We start from the raw sequence: 27193 nt of genomic DNA on the forward strand, positions 1-27193 counted from the left end.
TTCAGGGAGCCCCGACATTCCCTCTCTCTCTAACCCTCCCCCACCCAAATCGCATTTTCACCCGTTTCCTTTATCATTGTTACTTTTTTTGCACATCTTGCATTTATTGATCTTTATCTCCCCTTCTATATCTCTCATTTCACTTATCCTTAGCCAGTCTGAAGGGTCTTGACCCGAAACATCACCCATTCCTTCTCTCCGGAGATGCTGCCTGGCTTGCTGAGTTACTCCAGCTTTTTGTGTCTATCCATATACCTGTCTAACTGTTTCTTACATTTTGTCCCAATCTCAACTACCTCCTCTGGCAGCTTGTTCCATACACCCACCACCCTTGGTGTGAAAAATAAATTCCAGGTGTTTGTTTGCCTGAAGGCAACATCAGCAGAGTCACCATTCTTGACAAAGCCACTGATGTCTAATGTCATTGTAAAGATTTGGCACTAGTGAGATCCCCCAGACAGCTTAGGAATCAAAAGCTTTGATTGATTGGTGCATTAAGCTAAACAAGTTTAAAAACAAGTTTTGAGCTGAATAAGCTCCTCAGCCAAGGTAGCAGTTGGGGCTCTGCCATTAATCTCTACACGCTGAGATTTAAAACAAAGTGAGAGAAAAAAACAGCTGGCATTCCTGCTTCCAGTTGCTAAAAGCGCACACATTGTTTTATCTCAATGTGAGATCAAAAACTGTCTGTAAACAAAAAATATAGTTTGAACCAATTTTTTCTGCAAATTCAGAATTGAGTCAGCTAAACCCATTTAGTCATACAATATTCAAGGCCTGACTGGCAATTAAGGCAGAATCAATTGCAACTGAGGCATTTTGTGTACATATTGCTCAAGTTATATATGATTATGTTGTGTCTGTGGATTTCAGTAAGGCATTCGACAAGGTTCTGCATGGTAGTCTGCTCTGCAACGTTGGATCGCATGGGATCCAAGGAGAGATAGCTGAATGGATTGCAAATTGGCTCCATGGAAGAAAGCAGAGAATGATGGTGAAAGGTTGCTTCTCGGACTGGAGGTCTGTGACTAGTGGTGTGCCTCGGGGTTCGGTGCTGGGCTTGTTACTGTTTGTCATCTACATCAATGATTTAGGTGATATCATACAGGGCAATATTAGCAAATTTGATGATGATACAAAAGTGAGTGGTTTTGCAAATAGTGAAGATGGTTGTGAAAGATTGCAGCAGCATCTGGATCGATTAGCCAGGTGGGGGGAGGAATGGTTGATGGAATTTAATACAGAGAAGTGTGAGGTGTTACATTTTTGGACGTCGAACAAGGGCAGGACCTACAGAGTAAATGGTAGACCTCTGGGTAGTGTTGTAGAACAGAGGGATCTAGGAGTACAGGAGCATGAATTGTTGAAGGTCGAATCGCAGGTAGATAAGGTGGTCAAAAAGGCTTTTGGCACTTTGGCCTTCATCAGTCAGAGTAGTGAGTATAGAAGTTGGGAGGTCGTGTTGCAGTTGCATAAGACATTGGTGAGACTGCATTTAGAATATTGTGTTCAGTTCTGGGCACCATGTTATGGGAAAGAGAGTCAAGCTTGAAAGGGCTCAGAAAAGATTTACGAGGATGTTGCCAGGACTAGAGGGTGCGAGCTATAGGGAGAGGTTGAGTAGGCTGTGTCTCTATTCCATTGAGCGCAGGAGGATGAGGGGATGATCTTGTAGAGGTGTACAAAATCATGAGAGGAATAGATTGGGTAGATGCAGAGAGTCCCTTGCCCAGAGTAGGGGAATCGAGGACCTGAGGACATAGGTTCAAGGTGAAGGGGAAAAGATTTTATAGGAATCTGAGGGGCAACTTTTTCACACAAAGGGTTGTAGGTGTATGGAACAAGCTGCCAGAGGGGGTAGATGAGGCTGGGACTATCCCATCATTTAAGAAACATTTAGACAGGTACATGGATAGGACAGGTTTGGTGGGATATGGACCAAGCGCAGGCAAGTGGGACTAGTGTTGTTGAAACATTGTTGGCCGGTGTGGTCAAGTTGGGCCGAAGGGCCCGTTTCCACACTGTAACTCTATGATTGTTGGCATTGTCAACTTTGTGTTAACTTGCTGCTGGAGGTTAGATTACTTGAAGCATTCCCACAGACTATAAATATCATTGCATGTAACTTATAAATGTTGTGGTCATGTAATGTGAAGGGATTCAAGCTTCGCTGACAGCATCCGCATATTTTACCCATCCCTCACTGTCTTTTTATACCATTGCAATCAGTATGTGAAGGTACTCTTACAGAGCAGCAAGGTAGGAAATGTAGGTAGAAAGAATTTTGACACAAATAGCTGAAAGAACGGTAGCATATTTACATTGCAGCATACTGAGCAACTTGAAGTGGGACTCGCAATTCTCTCTGCATAAGCTGTCCTTGAGTGAGAGAATGTGCGGACAGTTGTCAATTAACCTTTTATTGACTTGCTACCAATGAATCTCACACCAAAACTACAGCAGAGATATGAGTCGTGAAGAAAGTGAACATTTAATTGATGGGTGGGCTGTCAATCACACAATATAATTATCCTGGATGATTTCCTCAGACCCCTGAGAGAATGCTGAGCTTCCTGAGGTGTTCCAGCCCGCTCATTTGCTAAGTGGGGGATCCGTTTATCTATAAAACAGTTCCAGACATTGTTACAGTTTTGGCCAACCAGGGTCAGATGTATTAAATTGCAGTGGTGAGATGGGAGTAACTGCCCGCAATATCAAGGCAGCATTGTATTGTACATAATATCAAGGAACCCCAATAATATTGAAGCCTATGGCAATCAAAATTCTCCATGGATTTGAAGTCAGACCTGACACAATGGTAGGTGGCTATGACTGCCAGAGGATATTCATCTCCTACGTTTCAAACCCAAGACTTCTTTCACCAAGAATAATAAGGGTAGGACCCGCAGAAAAACATTAATTTCAGGTTTCACAAAAAGCCATATACAATTCTGACTTAAAAATATGATCCCTGGGTTCGATGCTGACTACTGGTGCTGTCTGCATGGATTTTGTACGTTCTCCCCGTAACCTGCGTGGGTTTTCTCCGAGATCTTCGGTTTCCTCCCACACTCCTAAGACATACACGTATGTAGGTAAATTGGCTTGGTAAATGTAAAAATTGTTCTCAGTGTGTGATAGTGTTAATATGCGGCGTGGACCCGGTAAGCCGAAGGGGCTACTTCCGCTCTTTATCTCTAAACTAAATACTTAAACACCCTTCCCAACAACAGACCAAGAGCATCTTCATCATAAGGTTGCTAGCAGTTCAGGAATGTGGCAAGCCATCATCCTCACAAGAACAATTAGGTTTAGGGTTATTATTGTCAAGTGAACTGAGGTATAGTGAGAAGCATGCTAGCCAAACAGATCAGATACACTATACATAAATACAATCAAGATAAACTTCAGTACGATAGATAGAGCAACAGGAAAGATACAGAGTGCAGAATATACTTCTCAGCATTGTAGCATATCAGTTCCATAGACAAAGTCCAATGTCCACAATGGGATAGAGGTGAATCAGACTGTACACTAGCTGATGGAAGTACTGTTCAGAAGTCTGACAACAGAGGGGAAGAGCAAGACATTAGGAATGAACAAGAAATGATTGAGTTACAAGTTATGCACACGCTCAGAAAAAACCCTGAACAAAATTTAAAAAAACATCCCAGCTCAACAGCTTACTGCTGGAACTCCTCAAAGCAATATCCAAGGTCAAACCATCTTCAGCTTCTTCATCACTTATCCTCTCTATCATTGAATATAAATGGGGTTGTTAGCTGATGCCTAATTTTCAATTCTTGTCATAAATCCTCGGACTGTGCAGCAAGACCAGGCAGATATTCAGGTTTGCCATGGTGTGACAAGGCATAACAAATAGCAGATAATAATCATTATTTTTCTTTGACCAAGCAATAAAACGACCTTTGATACTGCACTGCATTGTCAGTGTCTGGACACCACAACTAAGAAACAGAACCAATATAATTAGGCAAGACGAGTAAGAAAAAGAAGAGCAGGCCCGAGGCTGGATATTGAACCGGAGATAAATTGCTTCCTCAAACCTCAAGGATCTTCTGCAAGACAGAAGTGTGACTAAGTGTAGGTGGGAGGTATGTTCCACAAAGAACTAAGGAGGAACCCACAAAAGGGCATAGCTATAAGGTGAGAAAGGGAAAGTTTATTAGAAATTAATTTGGGTAATTTATTTTTAAACAGAGGGTGATGGGGGCTTGAAACACATTGCCAGGTGTGGTGGTGGAGGTAGATACCATAGTGGCGTTTAAGAAGCTTTTAGCTTTTAGATAAGCACGTGGAAGTGCAGGGAATAGAGAGAAATGGATCATGTACAGGCTGATGAGATAATCTGCATGTACAGGCAGACGAGGCACCATGTCCCACATGAACATTGTGGGCTGCAGTGCCTGATCCTGTGTTGTACTGTTCTGTGTTCTATGATCTGAAATCTTGGATGTGCTGGGGAATGCATGTGGGCAAGTTTAGATGGCAAAACTAAATCAAACTGGCAACAACTGGACATGCCAGAAGGAAGCAGGATAGATGGTCCTCAGTTTTGGAAACAACGGGCGAGTTAATTAAAGCCAGAGTAAATTTGGAAGGTAACGGGACGGGCAGTGTGTTGTGCACTAGGGCGAGGGGGAGAGGGTCCGACCAGACATAGAGGAGCTGTGTTAGGAGCTGCCCTCATTGTAATCAATTTGACATGCAACATTATATCCATAGCACCACCTACAGGAATAAAACTTTTTAATCTTCAAATTATCCATCATATTTAACATTCGATATTGTACCTTATGTTGCCAGCAAAATATAATTATTAATACTGAATATTTCTTGCTGCTACACTCAGCCAAAGTGCAATAATTTTATGTTGTTACATTTACCATAAGGAACACAATTATTCTTCTCCTCCCCACCCATCACTTACAATTTACCTGAAGGCAACAACAACTTTCAATTAATATACCCATTGTTTTCTCTTCACGGCTGGATGTAAAATAAGCATACGTAGGTTTCAATCAACTGCACAGAAAGGTATTAACTGGAAAAACCTGCTTCGCGGAAGAGTTTAGTTAAAAAACTGCCTTCAGCTGAAAGTAGCAATTAGACCAAAATCTCATTGTAGCTCTGAATATAGCACCATACAATTAACGCTAGTACTTATCATCCACCTTCAAGCAGCAGAATTCATCATTTCACAAATAAAAATTTGATCATCGACCAGGCAGTAAAAATGTGGTTATTCAACTTACAGGAAAATAATTATAATTATTTTATGTTTTTAATTACTAAATATCTTGACAAGCTTTAGCTTTCTGCACTTCTTCAATTGTTGCAAATAAACTGCTCCCCTGGCACTCACTTCATCCGTCTCCCTGCTCGTGAGTTAATCAGTCAATTTAAATCCTCTATCTTCATGACTGCTGCTGCATTATCTCTCCTCATGCAAGGGTGGTCTTAATGAATGCGAGGTTGTTGCGAGAGGTTGTGGAATCATCAGGGCAAAGGAGGATGATGCAGTCTAGTCACCGTGCTAGAGGATCTAGTTTGTGACTGTCTGATTCATTCTCAGGTAGGTGGCAGGGAGAGGTATTAAAGTAAGTGGCATGGGAACAGACACTACTGCAGGGACAGAAGGCGTGTGCTGAGATATAATGGCAAATTACCAAATGTTTGACAAAGGTGCAGGTTTACGGTACATGGTGGAGAGGTTTAGTGAGATTCCAGAGCTCAGTGCTTTGGATCTTAAGGCCTAACCACAGGCACTAATTTTGGAACAATTAAAATTAAGGATACTTAAGAACACAGATTTAAACAGTGCAGATTTTGAGCCAGTTTGGATGGGTCTTTTAACAGATGAAAAGGTGGACAGCTCTCAGTGTTCATACGTTCATAAGTTGTGAGAGCAGAATTCGGCCATTTGGCCCATCAAGTCTACTCCGCCATTCAATCATGGCTGATCATCTTTCCCTCTCAACTGCATTCTCCTGCCTTCGCTCCATAACCCTTAACACCCTTACTAAAGAATCTGTCAATCTCCGCCTTAAAAATATCCATTGACTTGGTCTCCACAGCCGTCTGTGGCAATGAATTCCACAGATTCAACACCCTCTGACTGAAGAAATTCCTTCTTATCTCCTTTTTAAAGGCATTTCCTTTTATTCTGAGCATATGGCCTCTGGTCCTGGACTCTCCCACTAATGGAAACATCCTCTCCACATTCACACTATCCAGGCCTTTCACTATTTGGTAAATTTCTATGAGGTCTCCCCTCATAGTTCTAAACTCCTGGACAGGTAATCTTAGCAATGACCAGCAATGCCAGCCAAACCTCATCCTGGGTCAAAAGCAAACACAAACTGTAAGCAGTCTGATTTGAATGGGGTTGGTGGCCTATGAATGGAGTTTGGTACAGCAACCAAAGAAGATGTATTCATTTTTTTTGTGTTATTTGGTCGTAGTGAATTTCTGGTCATCCAGTATTGAATGCTGGACAAACTATTTGAAAACTGTGATACCGTGGAACAGGAGTGAGAAGTGGTAGCGAGGAAGATCTAGGTACCATAGACATACATGTATGTACATGTGCCAAAAGGGCAGCCAAATATCCAGCAATTTTCCTTCTTAAAACCCATCTCATAATGTAACCCAGGTGGGTTACCCAGAATGTTCTCTGCAAGCAAATTATGCTTTGCTCTGAGCTTCACCTTGCAGATTGACTAACATGCGAGCCAGTTTATTAATTCATAATCATTTCCAGGCAATCTGAAGGGGGCAATTCATGCAGCTATATAACATGAGCAGTGGGCCAATCTTTCAGTACATGTCCGTGACAAGAATCCCTCATTACCCTGACAATTCAGTCAGTGGAAAAATATAGAACTAGGAGACTTCTTCACTCAGGTGTTTACTAATAAGCAGATATACAAAAATACAAGAACCTTTGAAGATTTTGTAATCAAGAAAAAAATGCTTATTTTGTGCAGACATCGATGGAGCAGCCAAAGATGCTAGTTGAATTTATTTTTTCTGCCCTGTGTTGAAAGAGGAACAATTATATTATTGTTTGGCACATGTCGGATCTGATGGAAGAGCCAATCCCTTTGACAATAGCCATACAAACAAGCTTCTGGTACCTCCACAAATAAAGACACCTTCCCAAAAATAAATCATCAACTTGCGTACTTTCCAATTTCTTTTCCCAAAGTAAAACGGTCCCTGGGGGACTGATGGAATTGACTGCCTTGTAAACAAAAAATAAGCTGCTGGATGATCAAGATTAATCTGTTTATTAACAATGCCTAAAAGGTGTTTTTTTGGTGATTCGTTTGAAACTAAGCCAAGCATGTTACAAACATATACTTCTAATAATTTTCATTTGTGAACCAACTCAGATATTAAGCAGAATCCAGATTGGAAATGTATTTTTATAACAGTTTTAAGGTCAGTTAAGGAAGTTCATTGTGCACTTAGAATGTGCATATAGAAATCATTAAAATGTCTCCATTCACCTCTCTGTACATCAGAAAATGACAACTCTAACCTACTCTATCTTCCTTCCTACATTTACTTGGTAGTTTATTTTGTTGCATCTATTTATTTATAGATCCTTTCCATTTAATATTTGTGCTTCAGAATACCCACATAACCAGAACAAAACATCACCAAATAGTTCAAAACTATGTTGTCATCCCTTAGCCAGTCTCTTCTGACCGACATCCGAGATAACCCCCAACACTTCACAATCTCAACAATTTTCAATTCCTACTCGTCCATTGCCTCATCTTTAGCAACAAAGACCAATCTCTCCACATCTTCATTCCACACCAGGAAGGCCTCAGGACCCTCTGGTTCTTCTTGAGCAGAAACCTAATCGGTTCCCCTCTGCTAACAATCTCCTTTGCCTGGCAGAGCTTGTTGTCATGCTTAACAAATTCTCTTTTGACCCCTCTCCCTTTCTTCAAGTCAAAGGTGTAGCGATGAGGCCCATCTATGCTTGTCTTTTTGTTGGGTTACATTGAGCATTTGTTGTCCCAAATGTAAGCTGCATCATTCCTCAACTCTTTCTCCTGTACATTGATGACTGCAGCTGGGATACTTCCTCATGCAGGACTTGCTGTCATCAACTTTACTATTAACTTCAATCCTGCACTTAAATTCACTTGAACTATCTTTAACACCTCTCTACCTGTTTTCAATCTCTTTGTCTCCATCACAGGGGACAGACTATCCACTGATATTTACTGCAAACCAAAGATACTAGAGCGGTATCTTTGCTGCAAACTGACCAACCCCCGCAGTTAACTTGATTAGACCTCCTGCCCTGCCGTTTGCACAGATGGCATATGTTGCTAAGTTGAGTCTTTCCACTGCAGGATATCCTAGGCGTCCTCTTTCGTCAGTACATGTGGATTCCCCCGCTATTGTGGATGGAGCATTTACCCGTGTCCCACTCTCCCTCCCCCTGCCCCCGGATGGAACAAGGATAGAGTTCCCATGCTCTTCACCTTTCATTCCACCAGCCGCCTCAACCAAAAAATCAATCTCCAACATTTCACCAATTTTAACGCAAACACACAACTAGCCACATCTTCCCGTTTCCACCCATATTGACATTCTGCAGAGACCACTCTCTCTGCAACTCCTTGACCTGCTGATTCCTTCCCACCCAATCTGCCCTCTCTCTTAGCACTTTCCTCCGCCATCGCAGGAGATGTAACATCCGTCTCTACACCTCCTCTCTCACTTCATTTCAAGGACCCCAGAAGGTCGGCCAAGTGAGATGGAGATTCACATGTCCCTTCTCCAACCGTATCTATTTTATTCGGTGCTCCCGATGTAGCCTCCTTTAACATTGGCAATACCAGGCATAGAATAGGCGACCGTTTCACTGAACACATGGTCTTTATGCCAAGGCTTTCTTGATCACTCGGTTGCTAACCATGAACTCCCTTTTCCATTCCTAGACTGACCTTTCTGTCCTTGTCCTTCTCCATTACCAGAATGAAGACATACACAAACTGGAAGAACATCACCTCATGTTCCAATTGGGTAGCTTAAAACTCAATGGTATGAACAATGAATTCTCCAATTCCAAATAATATCTCCCCAACACCCGCCCCTCTTTCCCCTGTCGCTCCCACCCAGTGCACACTCATCTCTCCCACCACCCCATTCACCTTGCTCTCTTCCCCCCCCCCCCCACCCCCATAAGCTTCTCTCACACCCACTAAACCCATATTTCTTTTTATCCCCTCCTTCCCCTCCCCCATGTCCCCTTCCACCTGTACCTCTCCCTTTGGGTTTACATTTCACTCTTCCTCATCTTTCTAACCCCATTTTAATCTCTAGATTTTGCCACTTACTCCTCCAACCTGCCAAATCTCTTCACTTGTATCCATTTATCATTTGTCAGACTTTGCCCCATCCCCAGTTCTATTTTCCTGTTCTTCCCCCTACTCCATCAGTCTGAAGAAGGTTCCCGATTTATAATACTGCATGTCCATTCCCTCCAAATGCTGCCTGACCTGCTGACTTCCTCCAATACTTTGTGTTTTGCTCAATACTCCAGCTTCTGCAAATTCTTGCATCGCCTGTGTAATAATAATTCTAATTTCCACTTTCAGATTAAAGAGGCAACTAACAGATTGCGTCAGCTCAAGAAGAGGTGCCTTAGCAACTTCTAAAATGTAATGATTTTGACAGAAGTTAATAAAGTAACTGCACAAAAAATTAAATTGATACCAAGTCACTGAAATGGCACCCATTACCCAAGACCTTAAAATGTCTAATTGCTGGATGATCTTCGGTCGAAAAATTACCCCTTGCCACCAAAGGATAAGCATCATTATTTTCAACCATTATACATTCAGGCTCCAGTCGTTACATTTTGTAGCTAAACGAAACACTTTCAATTTGATGACAGAATTATCTCAAGAGCATTTGTGCCTAACATGAATAAGATTTGCCAGCCATGCTTGTTTCGTACATTGCTGCATTCCCAAAGTTAATTTTAAAAAGAACATCAAATGCTCCAGTAAATCTCAATCACCCAGGACAAAGCAGCATAATGAGTTGAGAGTAGTGAATATTAAAGTAACTTTCAAATGGGTTTTACAGAATTCCAGTATTTATAGCACTTCAACTCCCCCTCCCACTCCGTCTCCGACCTCTCTGTCCTGGGTCTCCTCCATGGCCACAGCGAGCAGCACCGGAAATTGGAGGAACAGCACCTCATATTCCGCTTGGGGAGTCTGCATCCTGGGGGCATGAACATCGAATTCTCCCAATTTTGTTAGTCCTTGCTATCTCCTCCCCTTCCTCAGTCCCCCTGCTGTCTCCTCCCATCCCCCAGCCTTCGGGCTCCTCCTCCTTTTTCCTTTCTTGTCCCCGCCCCCTCCCCCCCCACCCCCGATCAGTCTGAAGAAGGGTTTCGGCCTGAAACGTTGCCTATTTCCTTCGCTCCATAGATGCTGCTGCACCCGCTGAGTTTCTCCAGCTTTTTTGTGTACCTTCCAGTATTTATTGTTTTGGTACTGATTTGCTTCCTTCTGTTGATCACTGTGTGAAGAATATTTCAGGATATTCCCCTTCACAATTTGTAACGCGACATCTTGAACCACTTTATTTAAATGTAATTCCCATATTTCACGATTTTATATGCTGTTACATATATCATACCCTTGTATGATTACTACCCAGACAATTGATGCTTACAGCCAATACCTGTTAATTAAGAGCTCAATGACTGTGTATAAACCTCAGTTATCATTTTCACGAACATCAGTCTTTGCCCATACTTTCTACCCATCTTTACACATACGAGATACAGTAGTCATGCAACAATTTAACAGATGCACTCTGCAGTTTGATTGAGGTGCAATAAATGTGTTTTTCTCATGTTCTGGCAACAAAACATTCTATTGGCACTGCTGAGTGGTGCTGTGCATTCCTCGGGTCAAATGATATTTCAACACTATTCATGGCAAAGATCCTATAGCGGAGCAAGATAGATCACTCCTGCTAAATGCAATGGGCTGACATGTAGTACGCAACGGTGCGGAACGTGGGCCTTTTTTTCATCCATTTCAGTAACCCGACCCGACCTGACCCGACCCGACTCGCGGTGTAATCAACGTTGCGGGGGAATAGTTTGTGTTAATAAATTATAATTCTGAAAATTAGAAGATTTTTTACCAAAGAACTTTTATTTTTACGAGGATGTTTCCGTAACCGGCTTCAGTCTCCGCAATATGGGATCTTTGGAGCGGAGACGGAAGCCGGTTACGGAAATGGGGCCGAAAATTAACCATGAATCTGCCCATGACCGTACTACGTCTTTTTCGTCGAGTGGGCTATCTTGCTTGCTATAGGATCTTTGATTCATGGTGTCTGTGTGCTGTACTTTTTGACTTTCAATAACAAAGCTCTTGCATACTGGAGATTGCCATTACCTGATACTCATTCGGCCAGAATGTGCTAACTGCCAGCTCAGCCCGATGCCATTCTTTTCCCTGAGATCCTGTCACATTCCAAATGGGATTTGCAAGAGCTCCTTTGTTCACACGGACAAAAATGTTCAGTGTCCCTGGACTCAAATGATCCTTACTGTACAACCAGTAACTGAAATCGATGCAGTGAGTGTCGTTTTCTTTCATTACTGGAAGTAAGAGTCGTGCTTTCTCTCCTGGAAAATGCTGAGAAGAATCTACCATCAAGAAGGAACCTGTTGGAAAACAAAAATAGCACTGATTATACATTTACACAATTCATAGATCATACATTTATATAAGATTCCCATACCATTAAATAAGCAGATCTCACCTAACTTGAATTATATTTCCTAAATGATAGTGGAATCACGATTGAAATAATTGTTTATTTTACAACATTTCAAATCAGGTTGAAAAGTAAATGTGCTTCAATTCTACCAAATCTATCGTGTGCCACTTACAATATGAATCGAGAATTATTTTTTCTTTTACAGATAAATAAGACTGCTGGTTATGCATAACATCAATCTAATATCAATGTTTATATGGAGATTAATGAACACAGAGGTAATTAGCAAACAGAGATCACTAGTATTAACAGCAGAGAAAAATATTGCTGTCAAAATTTGAAAAGAACTGAGCAGTAAAAAGAAAGCAAGTCTAGAAATGACTCTAAATGCTAAGCTTTTAATGGTGATTGGGAACTCTGGGTTGACCTTTGGCTTCAAAGCTCCATGCTGTCAGTGCAAATAAAAAGTCCTTCTAAGTAGAGAAAAATAGAACTTAATAAACAAGGTCCAATTTTAATTAACAACAATGAAAACTGCAGGGGGTGAAGGTGGAAAGTAAATTGCACTTATCTTTTGATATAGCATTTATAACATTTTAATTTTCAGACCAGTTCAACACAGTTTCTGTGCATCTCACACCCAAACTTGGGCCACCAGCAACACGTAGAAAATAACTTCAACCTCCATATAAATTGTTTGGAGATTGGACGATTTTGCGGGAGGGTATTGAAATTAGATGCAAATCAATATTTAAGGAACGAGAAATTCTTGTACGAGGATGCAAAACATTAGAAATGAAAGCAACAGTAGGCTATTCAGTCCGTTGTGCCTGTTCCACCATTCAACTAGATCATCAAGAGTCAAGTGTTTAATTGTAATATGTATCGAAACAGAAACAATGAAATCCATACTTTCAGCAGGCCTGTACACACAGTACTCACTAGTTAATATAATAAAACAACCAAAAAAAAGTTCAAAACTTTTTTTAAAAGCATCATTAGTACAAAACAAAACCAGTCCCAAGTGCAACCAAGAGAGTTCATACTTCGTAGTTTATTTTGTATTTGTAATGGTCAATAGCTTGAATTGTTGGGAAGGAGCTGTTCCTGAACCCAAGGCCTATGATTTTCAGGCTCCTCTACTTTCTTCCCAATGGGAGGAGTGAAATAAGAACGTGACTAGGGTGTTGTGTGTCCTTGATGAGGCTGACTGCCTTTTTGAGGCAGCACCTTCTATAGATCCCTTAGATAGTGGGCAGTCAGTGCCTGTGATGGACTGGGTAGTGTCCACCACTTTTGGTATTCTCCTTTGTTCCTGGGCATTTGAGATGCTAAATCAGGCTGTGATACAACCAGTCAATATGCTCTCTACCTTACACCTGTAGAGGTTCAAGAGTGTTGACACACTGAATCTTCTCCATCTTCTAACGAAGTAGAGGTAGCGATGCGCTTTCTTTATGAGTGCATCAATGTGCTGGCTCCAGGCCAGATCCTCACAGATATGCACACCCAGGAACTTGAAGTTGATAACTATCCACTACCTATCCATTAATGAAGACTGGTTTGTGGATCCTCAGCCTTCTTCTTTTAAAATTACCTCATTGGTCTCACCGATGTTAAGAGCAAAGTTGTTCCAACACCATTCAATCAACCAATCTCCCTATTCTGACTCATAATTATCCATAATTCATCAAACAATGGTGGCATCACCAACAAATAGATTTTTTGGCTTTAAAAGAATCAAAGGATACGAGATTAGTGCAGGAAAAAGTCAGGAATATCAGGTGCGATCTAGTTTCCCAATGGTTTGGCCTAATTTGATAGCTTTTCAAAAAGGCACTCAACCAAAGAGGCGGGCCGCTCATTGTATGAGGAACCCAGAACAGCAACTGTATTGGGGAAGGGTGATAGACAGGTAAATGAAGTGCATTGGTCAGGTAGACTTGCAGCCAAACCAATATTTGCAATGGTCAGCACTAATTAACATAGACATCCATGCAACTGACAGGAGGATATATGCAAATCTTACTAATTTGCACTTTCACAAGGACTTCTTTTAAAGCATTCATAAAATATTGTGCCAAAATGTGATTAAATGTTGAAGAATGAACTGCCGATGCTGGAAAATCGAAGGTAGACAAAAATGCTGGAGAAACTCAGCGGGTGAGGGTGAGGCAACATCTATGAGCGAACGAAATAGGCAACGTTTCGGGTCAAAACCCTTCTTCAGACTGATGTGAGGGTGTGGGGAGGCGGGAGGAAGAAAGGAAGAGGTGGAGCCAGAGGGCTGAGGGAGAGCTGAGAAGGGAAGGAGAAAGTAAGGACTACCTGAAATTAGAGAAGTCAATGTACATACCGCTGGGGTGCAAACTGCCCAAGCGAAATATGAGGTGTTGCTCCTCCAATTTACGGTGGTGCTCACTCTGGCCATGGAGGAGGCCCAGGACAGAAAGGTCAGATTCGGAATGGGAGGGGGAGTTGAAGTGCTGAGCCACTAGGAGTTCAGGTTGATTATTGCGAACCGTGCGGAGGTGTTCGGCGAAGCGATCGCCAAGCCTACGCTTGGTCTCACCGATGTAGAGCTGCTGACATCTAGAGCAGCGGATGCAATAGATGAGGTTGGAGGAGGTGCAGGTGAACCTCTGCCACACCTGGGAAGACTGCTTAGGTCCTTGAATGGAGTCAAGGGGGGAGGTAAAGCGACAAGTGTAGCATTTCTTGTAGTTGCAAGGGAAAGTGCCCGGAGAGGGGGTGATTCGGGTGGGAAGGGACGAATTGACCAGGGAGTTACGGAGGGAGTGGTCTCTGCGGAAAGCAGACAGGGGAGGAGATAGGAAGATGTGGCAAGTGGTGGGATCACGTTGGAGGTGGCAAAAATGTCGGAGGATTATTTGTTGTATGTGACGGCTGGTAGGGTGAAAGGTGCGGACAAGGGGGACTCTGCCCTTGTTACGAGTGGGGGGATGGGGAGTGAGAGCAGAGTCATGTGGTATAGAAGAGACCCTGGTGAGAATCTCATCTATGGTAGAAGAGGGGAACCCCCGTTCCCTGAAGAATGAGGAAGATGAAGCTCATTTAACTGAAGAAAAGCTTTCATCCAGTTAGGAAACTGGCTGAGAAGGAGATAGATTAGGAACAATAGATAACTAATCAGATATATTTGGTGATTACATGCAAAAGTCTGTTTTTGAGCCTCAATAGTTTATCATATTCATACATAACTTACATGACAGGATATACCAGACCGTCAACAATGCAGGGATAAAGTTTAATGGAAGCATAAAATTAATATATGAATTAAAAAATTTAAATCTCAACAACTGAATTAAAATTGATAAGGAGACACACTTTGAACCTAGAAAGGAATGAGGATAGAGGATAGAGGATTTGCAAAGAGGATAAATTACAAACAATGGAAGTGAAAATAAACTTGGGGCAGGGTTCACATGGAACATTATGGACAGCTAAAGGAAATAAGCAGAGACATTATTTTGGACTTTTATTTGTATTAAATGAAATTACAATACAATCAGGTCAAGGTTACAGGGCTATCATTGGTCAGAACACATTTATGGAAATATATATTGTTCTACAAACTTTTTTCAGACAAGAAGCAAAAAAGGGCGTTGTGATGTTGGGAGACAGTTGGAGAATTGGGTGCGCACCAGATCAGTTAGGTAATTGTTCAGCCAAAGACTAGACTCGAGATATTAAATTACCTACATACATATCTCATTGTTAAAGCAGAGGCATCATGTTACATCATACATTTCAAAGTAGTATTTGTCAGTGGAAAGGAAGTTCCAAGTAATGCCAATTGATTCAAGCTACATTATAATTACTGTAAAATAGTACAGGAACTAACATTTCAAAAAGCGGAATAAATCATTGTAATTTTTCAATAAGCTTCAAGTATTGGCTCAGTTGGATTTCAACATATTTCACAGGAATTTGAAAATAGCATTTACTTTATACATCTGTACAATATGTTAGCCATAAAGCCTTAACATCAGGATATACCCTAGTTTGCATTTTAAGCAATCTGTCATCACACCAACACATCTGTTCAATATTTAGAATTTCAAACCATGAAGACGGATATAGTTACCCTTGCACTCAGATGCAAATACAAATTTTCCATTATTTTATGCTCTTTGTCAGGTTAAAATTAGATATATTTAGTCCCTTAATTAATTTTCAATGATAAAAGTATGAAGTAGTTTTTGTAAACCAGCACGTGAATTATTTAAACTAGGGAACTAAAGGGCAACTTCTTCACAGAGGGTGGTGCAAATACAGAACAAGCTGCCAGAGAGAGGATTGAGGCAGGTACAATAACATATAAAATAACATTCTTGATTAGTAAGCATATCAAGGATTATGGGGAGAAGGCTGGAGAATGGGGTTGAGAGGAAAAGATAGATCAGCCATGATTGAATTGCAGAGTAGACTTGATGGGCCAAATGGACTAATGATGCTACAATGATGTATAAAAATACATTTGGACAGGTACATATGGGCCAAAGGTGGACAAATGGGACTAGTTTAGATGGGCATCTTGGTCAGCATGGACAATTTTGGGCCAAAGGGCCTGTTTCAATGCTGTTTTACTTTATGACTTTAAGTGATCTAATTTACAAGGCAATTGGAGAGCAGTAAAAGCAGCAGTATAATTCAGAAAATATTCAACAAATGTTCATTGTTAATGGCTTCAACATATTTTTGTTCAGATCCTCATACTACACATTATAAAACATACATTCAAGAATTAAATATGGTAACACATCAAAAAAAAATCCAAACTGATAAAAATGCACATATCTGCATTTGATTACCAGGATTACACCAGAAAATATTAATTTGCGAAAAGTCATAAACATTATGCACATTCTGTTTTGCTTTATATTCGTAAATATAAATATAAAGATAAAATTAACTTCAGTCCTCATGCCACAAGTTTATTTCCACTTGCACATGTTTAGTTTAGAGATACCATGGGGTAACAGGCCCTTCGGCCAACTGAGCCTGTGCTGACCAGCGATCCCCGCACACTAACACTATCCTACACACACTAGGGACAATATTACTATTATACCAAGCCAATTAACCTGCAAACCTGTACGTCTTTGGAGTGTGGGAGGAAAGCAGAGCTCCCAGGGAAAACTCATGCAGGTGACGGGGAGAATGTACAAACCCTGTGCAGACAGCACCCGTAGTCTGGATCGCACCCGAGTCTCTGGTGTTGTAAGGCAGCAACTCTACCGCTGCGTCACCATGCCACCGTAATCATATACTTTGTTTTCCTTCTCCAAAATAAAAGATGTAATGTGTAAAAGCATGTAAAGGCATAAACACGAAAGGCCGGGTGAATTTTATATGTCCATTTGATTAATTATCTCTTTTTTAACCGCATACTAATTGAAAAATGTGTTTACTCTTCCAGGACCCCACACATGTAATTTTGCTTCGCTACTCAGTTACAACTAGTTAATAGCCCCTTCCAATGAACACTAATCATCCATTATTTTTTAATTAATGGTATACAAAGCTGGAGCATATTTGAGGATGTGAATTGCTGCAGTAAGATTTCACAAAACTAGATGATACCGTCAGAACAGTTTTTTTTTTCTCAGCTCATGGAACTTATGCAAGCAAAAAGCAACAGAAAATATATTTAATTTCAAGTAAGCAACCGTCAGCTTTACACCATTTCCCCCTCAATGATTATCATTCAGCTCATGTAATAAGCTGTGCTTAAGACAGAAGAGCAAGTAAAACTGCACCAGTTTCCAATTTCAGTGTAACAACATCTCTGTATATGAGCCAGAGAGCAGAATTCAGTAGCAATATAGGCACCAGCTGAAGACTTGTATAATCTGCTGATTCATTATGAACGGCGTGAAGCCCAGCAGCTTTTGTAAAGAACCTAACATCAGAAAAATACAGAAGATTCAATGCCCTGTATCCCAAGAGCGTGCAGACCGATAAAAAGAGGTAGAGGTGAGGTATAGTCTGGCACGTGATAGGTGGATTGAGATACAGGTGCAGGTACAATCCGGTAAAATCACACAGCAGACCTCACCTAGGTAGTACATAAAGTGTCGCCATGTTTTTGGCACCTACAAAGTTATAAAAAGTTAATGGAACAGTCCCATCTTCTCACTGGTAGGACTGTTCCATTAACTTTTTGTACCTTTGTCAGCTCCAGAAACATGGCGACACTTTATGAAGGCAATCCAGGACTGCTGCTGCACATGACCGCAGGCAGCCATCGCCAGGCCTCCCTACAATTTTGGTGACACCCCCCCCGCCCTCCCAAGGTCTGTCTTCATTCTCGGTGACCCCCCCCCTTAGTTCTCGGCAGTCCCCCCTCCACTCGCCAAGTCCTCCCTCGATTGTGGGGCCCCACACCCCTCCTCCCCACACCCCAGGTCCCCCTTTGTTCTTGGTGGCACACCCCTCCCGCCAGGTACCCCTTTCATCTCAGCGGCCTCCCCACCGCGTATCCCCCCCTTCATTCTTGGTGGTTGGATGATTTACTTGAAATCGGAGAAGTTAATGTTCATGCCTTTGGGTTGTAGGCAACCGTGATGAATGTTCTTCCAGCTTGTGGTGGCCTCACTGCGGCAGTGGAGGAGTCAGAAGATAGAAGGTCAGTATAGGAATCGGGAGTTAAAATGGCTGCCAGTCAGGGGTTCCAGATAAGCCTTGGCGGACAGCACAATTTAAATGCTAGTGATTTAAATCTAGATGTCAAAGCGAGCTGTGAAGTGGGTGAAAATAATCTGTAAAAGAACTTCATTGGGTGAGAAAAGCTGACAGTTGAAATAAATAATTTGACCAAAGGAAAAAAATGATAGATATTTTTAATAGTTGAAAAACTGACTGAAGTTGGGGTGAAGGTGAAACTTTCTGTGAAACTCCCAATGTGAAAATGCAGGTGCAGTAAGCCATTAGGAAGACAAATAGTTGGTTGACTTTATTGATAAGGATTGAGATACTAAAGTCATTCACAGTTTAGCTGGGACATTGGGAGTGTTATGCGCACTTTCATCTCCAAAACATAAGAAAGGGCAACATCAGAAGGGCGAGTCTAGATCTTGGGGATATAACTTAATGAAAATGTGCCCACCATTTAAGGATATATTTCTTAATACAATCTTTAGGATTCTCTATATCTGATGCTCATTGGGTGTTAATGGCAGAAATTACTTGACTTTTGAATACCATGAGCATCAGAGTGTAAAGGATCAGTTGGAAAAAGTAAACGAGACAGAAGATCACAGCAGATGTAAGGTGCCAAATAGATTCATCCCACTCCTATTTCACATACTGTATGCAATGCTTTCTACCTTTACCTACATTACCTATTTATTCGCAACAAATACATGACCTATTTGGGAGTGAATCTTCATTTGGAAATTCTGAGTATTGGACATATACTAACGACCCACATTGAATGAGCTCAATTAAAACATCATTCCTGCCACACCCAAACTGCCATGAGCTATTAACATTTCAATCTTTTCTAATGTGTTGGTTGAGCAAAATACGAGTACTTTTTTAGAAACATAGAAACATTGAAAATAGGTGCAGGAGTAGGCCATTCGGCCCTTCGAGCCTGCACCGCCATTCAATATGATCATGGCTGATCATCCAACTCAGTATCCCTTCCCTGCCTTCTCTCCATACCCCCTGATCCCTTTAGCCACAAGGGCCACATCGAACTCCCTCTTAAATATAGCCAATGAACTGGCCTCAACTACCTTCTGTGTCCTTTTTTGAAAGGCCTACAGAAAAAGAGGAAGCTACTTCAGCCATGATCATATTGAATATTGAACATTGGCTCGAAGGGCCGAATAGCCGAGTCGTGCACCTATTTTTCTATGTTTCTATGTTTACAGAAAAAAAGGAAGATATGAATTTAACGTAATTTGATTCTGCTTTATTTTATAAATTTAGAGCCATATCCCCAACTAATGAAATAATGCAGTGATGCAAACAACCTATTCTGGATGGCTCCAAGAGGAACAAAATGAGAAAAATAAACAATTGGAATCAACAGCAGAATTAAGATTAAAATTGAAATATGCACAATGGATTTTTTTTTGATGAAAATGAATTGAACATCAAGTTGAGCACATTTTGGAAACATATAAACATAAAAAATGTGTGCAGGAGTAGGCCATTCGGCCCATCGAGACAGCACCGCCATTCAATATGATCATGGCTGATCATCAAAAATCAGTAACCCATTCCTGCATTCACCCCATATCCCTTGATTCCATTAGCTCTAAGAGCCATATCTAACTCTCTCTTCAATACATCGTGAAGTGGCCTCCACTGCCTTCTGTGGCAGAGAATTCCACAGATTCACAAATCTCTGGGTGAAAACGGTTTTCCTCATCTCAGTCCGAAATGGCCTATCCCTTATTCTTAAACTGTGAACCCTGATTCTGGATTCCCCTAACATGGGAAACATTTTTCCTGCATCAAGCTTGTCCAATGCCTTAAGAATTTTATACGTTTCTATAAGATCCCCTTTCATCCTGAATTCCAGTGAATATAAGCCCAGTCGATCCATTCTTTCATCACATGCCCGTCACGCCATCCTGAGAATTAACCTGGTGAATCTTTGCTGCACTCCCTCAATAGCAAGCAAGTCTGTCCTCAAATTAGGAGACCAAAATGGAAATAATACTCCAGGTGTGGTCTCTCCAGGGCCCTATACAACTGTAGTAGGACCTCCTTGCTCCTAAACAGAAATCATCTCGCTATGAAGGCCAACATGCCATTTGCTTTCTTCACTGCCTGCTGCAACTGCATGCTTACTTTCAGCGACTGATGTATAAGGACACCCAGGTCTCGTTGCACCTCATCTTTTCCTAATCTGACACCATTCAGATAACAATCTGCCTTCTTGTTCTTGCCACCAAAGTGGATAACTTCATATTTATCCACATTATACTGCATCTGCCATGCATCTGCCCATTCACCCAACCGATTCAAGTCACTCTGCAGCCTCATAGCATCCTCCTCGCAGCACACACTGCCACCCAGCTTTGTGTCATCTGCAAACTTGGAGATTTAACATTTAATTCCTTTGTCTAAATTGTTCATATATATTTTAAATAACTGGGGTCCCAGCAATGTGCCTTGCGGCACCCCACTATTCACTGCCTGCCATTCTGAAAAGGACCCGTTAATTCCTATTCTTTGTTTCCTGTCTGCCAACCAGTTCTCTATCTATGTCAATACCCTACCCCCAATACCATAAACACTAATTTTGCATACTAATCTCTTGTGTGGGACCTTGTCAAAAAGGCTCACTGGCTCTCCCCTATCAATTCTACTTGTTACATCCTCAATAAATAAGCATGATTTCCCCTTCATAAATCCAAGCTGACTTTGACCGATCCTGTCACTGCTTTCCAAATGCGCAGCTATTGCATCGTTAATAATCGAATCAAGTATCTTCCCCACTACCGATGTCAGGCTAACCTTTCTATAATTCCTTGTTTTCCCTTTCCCTCCTTTCTTAAAAAGTGAGGTTATTTTTTAATGTTTTATAAAAAACATTGTATTTCTGAAGAAGGGTCTCGACCCGAAAAGTCACCCATTCCTTCTCTCCAGAGATGCTGCATGTCCCACTGAGTTATTCCAGCATTTTGTGTCTACCTTCGATTTAAACCAGCATATGCAGTTCTTTCTTACACATTGTATTTACTTATTTTCCTATTTAAATAGGAAGTCAAGAAATTGCTGGAAACATGAAATTCCACTTTGCACCGTATTTGAAATTCAAACATGTGATAATCCAGATCACTTGAGCATGGTTTCACACACATTTAAATGAGTGTTTATGTCACATAGATTTACACTTCCCTGTAGGTTCAATAATACAATTGTGAATATCCAATTGGGTACAGAAATTTCTCAAAGCTGTACATGATCTAATTTATTATGCATTTGCAGAAAGATTAAGATAAAAATGTGCCACATTGTAGATGGTAATGAAAAGCATATTGGTGGAGCTAATCACATTACATAAACTTATCACTCAACAAAAAATCTGAATTGCTGAGATTTAAGCACGGTGTAAATCATGATTAGATTCACCAAGGAAAATGGTACTGGTTTGTACAATAAACCTAGATTTCTTAAAAAATAGTAAAATCATACAAAATTGATTAAAATTTGTAGGCAGCAAGTGTAACCAAAAACAGCATCAGAAATAAAACACAGATGATTGCCAGATATACAAAAGCTTCACAGAGATGGTGTCCTACCAGCAATAATTCCTGTGTCAAAAAACAAGGTTATTACCTGGAATGGTATCATTTAACTTTACTCGCAGGTTAAATGGTTCAATTTAAACTAGAGAGTGAAAACCAATCTCACACCCTAAGCAACCAAGATGATAAAACAATATGTAGTTGAGAAAATGTACAGAAAAAAAAAATTACCAGGATGAATTCCAAATCTGCCCCATGTTAACTCAACTCAACTCAACTATTAAGGAAGTAGACACAATAAACTGCAGATGCTGGTTTACAAAAAAGACATGGACTGCTGGAGCAACTTAGTGAGTTAAGCAGCATCTCTGGAGAACATGGATCGAGTCTGAAGAAGGGTCACAACCTGAAATGTCACCTATCCGTGTTCTGCAGAGATGTTGCTTGACCCGACGAGTTACTCTAGCACTTTGTGTCTTCCCCCCCCCACCTTTTTAACACATTAACACATCTTCCCACAGGTACTTACAGAGTTAATCCGAAAAAGAAAGAGGAAGATGGTATGATTGCTTTACATCTGTTTGCATATGATATTATTTTAACAAAGTTTGTAATAGTCATCCAGCGTAAGAACATGTAACGAGAACAACATTTTCACCCAGAGACTTCACTGCCACAGAAGGCAGCAGAGGCCAATTCATTGTTTTTTTTCCAAGAGAGAGTTAGATTTAGCTCTTTGGTCTGAGGGAATCAAGGGATCTGAGAAAAAAAGCCAGAACGGGGTACTGATTTTGGATGATCAGCCATGATCATATTGAATGGCGGTGCTGGCTCGAAGGGTGAATAGCCTACTCCTGCACCTATTTTCTGTGTTTCTATGTTTTATCCTTTCCATCATATTTAATATTTTTTTTTTTTTTTAATTTCAAAATATACTTTATTCAATTGGTAAATATATACAATTTCTGAACCATTCAAACAAAATTCATCCGACATTTTCGGAGACTATACAAACTTTTTCCAGTACAATTTTTTTACATTTGTCAAATTTCACCAAACAGTCCCCCACCAGTGCCACTCTGTGGCCCCTGTTCAAGTAATAAATATATACAATGTGTACACAGTGCGAAAATTTCCATCTGACATTTCAAGTTCCACAAAAAATGTCCCCCACCCGTGCCACTCATGTGGCCCTCTGGTGTGGGATACCTTCCCTTAATTTAATTTAATTTGAGGGGCGTCTCCACCATACTGTGCCCCCCATGTCCAGCAGCGGAAGGACCCTAGACTGTGGCCCTCCCCCACCGAGCCTTGGCGTTGGCTGCACCAAGCTTCAGCGAGTCCCTTAGCACGTACTCCTGCAGTCTGCAGTGGGCCAGTCGGCAACATTCCCTGACGGACATCTCGCTCTGCTGGGTGGTGAGCAACGCTCGGGCAGACCAAAGAGCGTCTTTCACCGAGTTGATGACCCTCCAGCAGCACTCGATGTCAGTCTCTGAATGTGTCCCTGGGAACAGTCCGTAAATCACAGAGTCCTCTGTGACGGAGCTGTTCGGGATAAATCGTTCCAGGGACCCTTTCATACCTCTCCAGACTCGTTTTGCAAATCCACACTCTGCAAAGAGGTGGGCAACCGTCTCCTCTCCATAGCAACCGTCCCGGGGGCAGCGTGCGCTGGTAGTGAGGTTCCGACGGTGCAGGAAGGATCTAACTGAGAGGGCTCCCCTCACCGCCAGCCAAGCCAGGTCTTGGTGCTTGTTGGTCAGTTCTGGCGATGAGGCATTTTGCCAGACAAGCTGGGCAGTCTGCTCTGGGAACCACGCCACCGGATCCATCGAGTCCTTTCCCTGCAGTGCCTGCAGGACATTACGTGCTGACCACTGCCCGATGGACTTGTGGTCAAAGGTGTTGGTCCGGAAGAACCTGTCAACAGACGTCAGATGGGGCGGCAATGTCCAGCTGACTGGTACATTGCGTGGCATCTGCGCCAGGCCCATCCTTCGCAACACCGGGGACAGGTAGAACCTCAGCAGGTAGTGGCACTTAGTGCCCACGTGCCTTGGCTCTACACTCCGCCTGATGCAGCCACACACAAAGGTGGCCATCAGGATGAGGGCGACGTTGGGCACGCTTTTGCCCCCGTTGTCTGCCGACTTGTACATGGTGACCCGTCGTACCCGGTCCATCCTCGACCCCCAGATGAACTGGAAGACGGCCCGGGTGATCCCCGTGGCGTAGGAGGGAGGGACAGGCCACACCTGTGCCAAGTACAGCAGACCCGAGAGCACCTCACACCTGATGACCAAATTTTTCCCGGTTATGGAGAGGGAGCGTTGCTTCCACAGCTCCAGCTTCCTCCCCACCCTGGCTATCCGCTCCAGCCAATTCTTGTTACTCGACTCAGCCCCCCCGAACCAGATTCCCAGCACCTTCAAGAAGTCAGGCTTGATGGTGAAGGGGATGGAAGATCGGTCGGGCCAGTTGCCAAAGAGCATGGCCTCGCTCTTCCTGCGGTTCACCCTGGCTCCCGTGGCCGACTCAAACTGGTCACAGATGCTGATCAATCTGCGGACCGACCTTGGATCCGAGCAGAAGACGGCGACATCGTCCATGTACAGGGAGGTCTTGACCTGAATGCCCCCACTGCCTGGCAATGTCACTCCTCTTATGCTCGCATCCTTCCTGATGGACTCGGCAAAAGGTTCAATACAGCAGACAAACAAGACAGGAGAGAGAGGGCAACCCTGCCTGACTCCAGACCTTACAGGGAAACTGTCTGATTCCCACCCATTGATTTGGACTGCACTACGGATGTCGGTGTAGAGCAGTTTGATCCAATTTCGGATTCCCTCCCCAAAACCCATTTTGGAGAGCACGTCCCTCATGTACGTGTGCGATATCCTGTCGAAGGCCTTCTCCTGGTCCAAGCTGACTAGGCAGGCATCCACCCGTCTGTCCTGCACGTAGGCGATGGTATCTCTCAGCAGCGCTAGGCTGTCTGAGATTTTCCTGCCAGGTACAGCACAGGTTTGGTCCGGGTGGATCACCCGTCCCAGAGCAGACTTGACCCGGTTGGCGATGGCCTTAGACAGGATCTTGTAGTCTACATTCAACAATGTTATGGGTCTCCAATTCTTTATATCTTTCATCTCCCCCTTCTGCTTGTAGATTAGGGTGATGCTGCCCTTCCTCATGGAGTCTGACATGCTGCCGGCTAGAAGCATGTCGTTGTACACTTCCAGCAGGTCCGGGCCCACCCAGTCCCACAGAGCCGAATACAACTCGGCCGGTAAGCCATCGCTTCCGGGAGTTTTACTCGAGTCAAAGGATCGGATGGAGCCAGTCAGCTCCTCTAGGGTCAGTGGTTGGTCCAGACTCTCCTGCTTGCTGTCCTCCAAGACCTCCGTGATAGAGGACAGGAAGTTCTGGGAGGCGGTGCTGTCTGTGGCCTTTTGGTCATACAATTCCGAGTAAAAGGATTTGCAGACCCTCATCATGTCTGTCTGCGAGGATGCTACCGAGCCGTCCTCCTCCCTAAGGCTGTTGATCACAGAGCTCCCCCTGTGAACCTTATGGAAGAAGAAACGTGAGCACGTCTCATCCTGCTCCACATGGCGGACCCTGGATCGGAAGATGATCTTGGAGGATTCAGAGGTAAAGAGCCGAGCTTGCCGGTCCTTCACCTCTCTAAGTTCCTCCCTCACATCCACCCCCCTCGACTGCAGAAGGAGCAGTTGTTGCAATTCTGTCTGGAGTTGGCACAATTCCCTCTGACTCTGTCTTGCTCTCTGAACCCCTTTGGCTATGAAGAACCTCTTAATGTTCTCCTTGGTTGCTTCCCACCAGAGTGTCGGGGAGTCAAAGAGGGGCCTCACCGTTCTCCAACATGCGTAGTCCCTCTTTAGCTCCTCCACGTTCTCCGGGGTCAACAACTTCACATTTAACTTCCACGTCCCTCTGCCTGCCTTCCGGTCCTCCTGTAGGTGACAGGAAGCCTGAAGGAGGCAGTGGTCAGAGAAGAACACCGGCGTGAGGTCGGTGTGTCTCACCGTGACGGCCTTCGTGGTGAAGACGAAGTCTATCCGGGATCGGGCCAAACCGTCCGATCTCGACCAGGTGAACCGCGGCTGGGACCCGCCTGCAGGGTCGCTGAAGGCGTCGTGCAGCTTTGCGTCTTTTACCGTTTCCATCAGGAACTTGGACGTGCTGTCCAGTCTGTTGTCGGCACTGCCGGATCGTCCAGCCGCATCAATGATGCAGTTGAAGTCACCGGCCAGAACGAGCTGCCGGGACGTGGCCAACAGCACTGGGAGCTGCTGGAGAACGGCCTGCCGCTCGCTCCGCACGGGTGGGGCATACACATTAATCAGCCGGAGCGGAGAACCACGGTACATTACATCCACCACGAGGAGACGCCCCGCAACCACCTCCCTGACCTCAGTGATGGCGAAGTTCCCTCCCCGCAGCAAGATCCCCAGGCCAGAAGCACGACAATCATTGCCCCCCGACCACACAGACAGTCCGTGGGGCCACCATCGCGACCACCTCCGATAACAGCGGAGGTGTGGCAACCCGCACTCCTGTAGAAAAGTCACATCTGCCTTGACCTTGGCCAGGTACTGCAAGGCATTAACACATCGCGCAGTGCTCTTCACACTGCGCACGTTTAAGGATGCCAGTTTGAGCTCCATTGTCCTTTAGAGTCCGTTTTCCTGCTCCCTCATGCCCACCGCTTCGGTGAATTGCCTCACCTTTCCTGGGCTCAGATACCCGGCCTCCTCAACGGGTTGGGTGTCCCCTGTGGTAACCCGAGGTGTCGTTGGGGGGGGGCTGCTCGTTTTACCCCCTTCTGGGTGCGCCGCTTCCCCCGTCTCTCGTGGCTGGGGCTCAGTGACAGGCTTACTGCTCCCGGAAACTCGGAGCTGAGGCCCAATGGCCGCTGCACTGCTCCCGGTTGCCCGGAGCTGGGGCCCATCGGCCTCTACGATACTCCCGGTTGCCCGGAGCTGGGGCCCATCGGCCGCTACAAAGCTCCCGGTTGCCCGGAGCTGGGGCCCAATGGCCACTGCACTGCTCCCGATGCCCTGGGGCTGGAGCCCCTCGACCGCTGCACTGCTCCCGATGCCCTGGGGCTGGAGCCCCTCGACCGCTGC

General features: G+C 43.5%; 1 protein-coding gene across 11 annotated transcripts in view; it reads right to left on the minus strand.

Moving 5' to 3' along the window:
• The window catches only part of ptprk (protein tyrosine phosphatase receptor type K), a 575861-nt gene that overhangs the window by 395620 nt on the left and 153048 nt on the right, over positions 1–27193 (minus strand). For all 11 annotated transcript variants that reach the window (XM_033021238.1, XM_033021236.1, XM_033021234.1 and 8 more), the window contains exon 3: positions 11478–11749. In XM_033021238.1, coding sequence (XP_032877129.1) covers positions 11478–11749 — 272 coding nt within the window. The remainder of the gene's footprint in view (positions 1–11477; positions 11750–27193) is intronic.

Source organism: Amblyraja radiata, chromosome 5 (assembly GCF_010909765.2).
Source record: "Amblyraja radiata isolate CabotCenter1 chromosome 5, sAmbRad1.1.pri, whole genome shotgun sequence".
NCBI lineage: Eukaryota > Metazoa > Chordata > Chondrichthyes > Rajiformes > Rajidae > Amblyraja > Amblyraja radiata.